The sequence below is a fragment of the Otolemur garnettii genome, unplaced genomic scaffold (genome assembly GCF_000181295.1).
Source record: "Otolemur garnettii isolate 467f Iridium unplaced genomic scaffold, OtoGar3 scaffold00002, whole genome shotgun sequence".
Taxonomy (NCBI): domain Eukaryota; kingdom Metazoa; phylum Chordata; class Mammalia; order Primates; family Galagidae; genus Otolemur; species Otolemur garnettii.
In genome coordinates, this window is record NW_003852397.1 from 50,132,130 (window position 1) to 50,133,110 (window position 981).

A 981-nucleotide genomic window follows, 5' to 3' on the forward strand; every position below is an offset into this window, starting at 1 on the left:
AAAAAAAAAAAAAAAAAAATTCACAGCTCTTAAATTTAAGGTGATACTTAGAAAGGAGGCTCATGATACTGCTGCTCTCCTAATTTGTCAGTAAAATTCAAACCACAAACCATTTTTCAGTGCTTTATTAGGATAAATAATTGTCTCTTTGAATTCCCTAACACATCTTACTCTGAAAAGACCTATGTTGCCTTCATTCTGTTTCAAATGTGGGAAAAAGGAAGTATTACTGTATGTCCATGTTACAAATAAGAAAATACATGCTTTTAAAAATGCTTGCCTTTTTTAAGGGCTATATTGGGAGGGGGCAGGATTTTAATCTCCGCTCTAATCCACCAGTATGTTGTACAATTTAGAAACCCCTCAGAATGAGAGGCCTCCCAAGATTCAGATAGAAAATATGTCCACACACTTAGGGCTACTGCATACATACATCTTGGCAAATACATGTTTTAAGAGTTTCCCTTGCCTAGTTGGTAGAAGGAAGGGGAGAGCCCTCCTTTCTTGTTAAGCCATCAATTTTACATTTATCATTTCAGTAAATCTGAGATTAAAAACAAAGCCAGCAAAATCTCAGTGTTCAAGCTAGTTTTTCACTTGTTAGGTATTTCTGGCATAAAGGGCTAAATTAAAAAGAGAGCCATAGTGTGGCTGAAATAACAAAGGGATGATGCTAGTTTCCTCTTCTCCCATGTACTAGGCCCTGGAGCTGCAGCCTCACTACTGTCAAGGCTCCCATGCCAGTAACTTAGCAGTCTCAATACAGCAAGAATTCACCAAAGCCACACTTGAGTCCTGCCCGCTTCTGTCTGACAATCTCAGAAAGGAAGTGACAGAATCAAGATGCCCTCAATACTCACCGTAGGGGGTCCCACTGCCACCTTCACCTCCACTGCCCGCAGCTTGCTGCTGCCCCTGCAGTGCTGTGTTGCTTGGCTGTTCCCGGCAGACGTAGATGGTTAAACGGGGCCTAACCGACCT

The 981-nt window shown here is 41.5% G+C and overlaps 1 protein-coding gene across 2 annotated transcripts in view; it reads right to left on the bottom strand.

Moving 5' to 3' along the window:
* The window catches only part of UBP1 (upstream binding protein 1), a 61,153-nt gene that overhangs the window by 6,359 nt on the left and 53,813 nt on the right, over positions 1 to 981 (bottom strand). For both annotated transcript variants that reach the window (XM_023513908.1, XM_023513907.1), the window contains one exon: positions 861 to 981. In XM_023513908.1, the coding sequence (XP_023369676.1) occupies positions 861 to 981 (121 nt within the window). The remainder of the gene's footprint in view (positions 1 to 860) is intronic.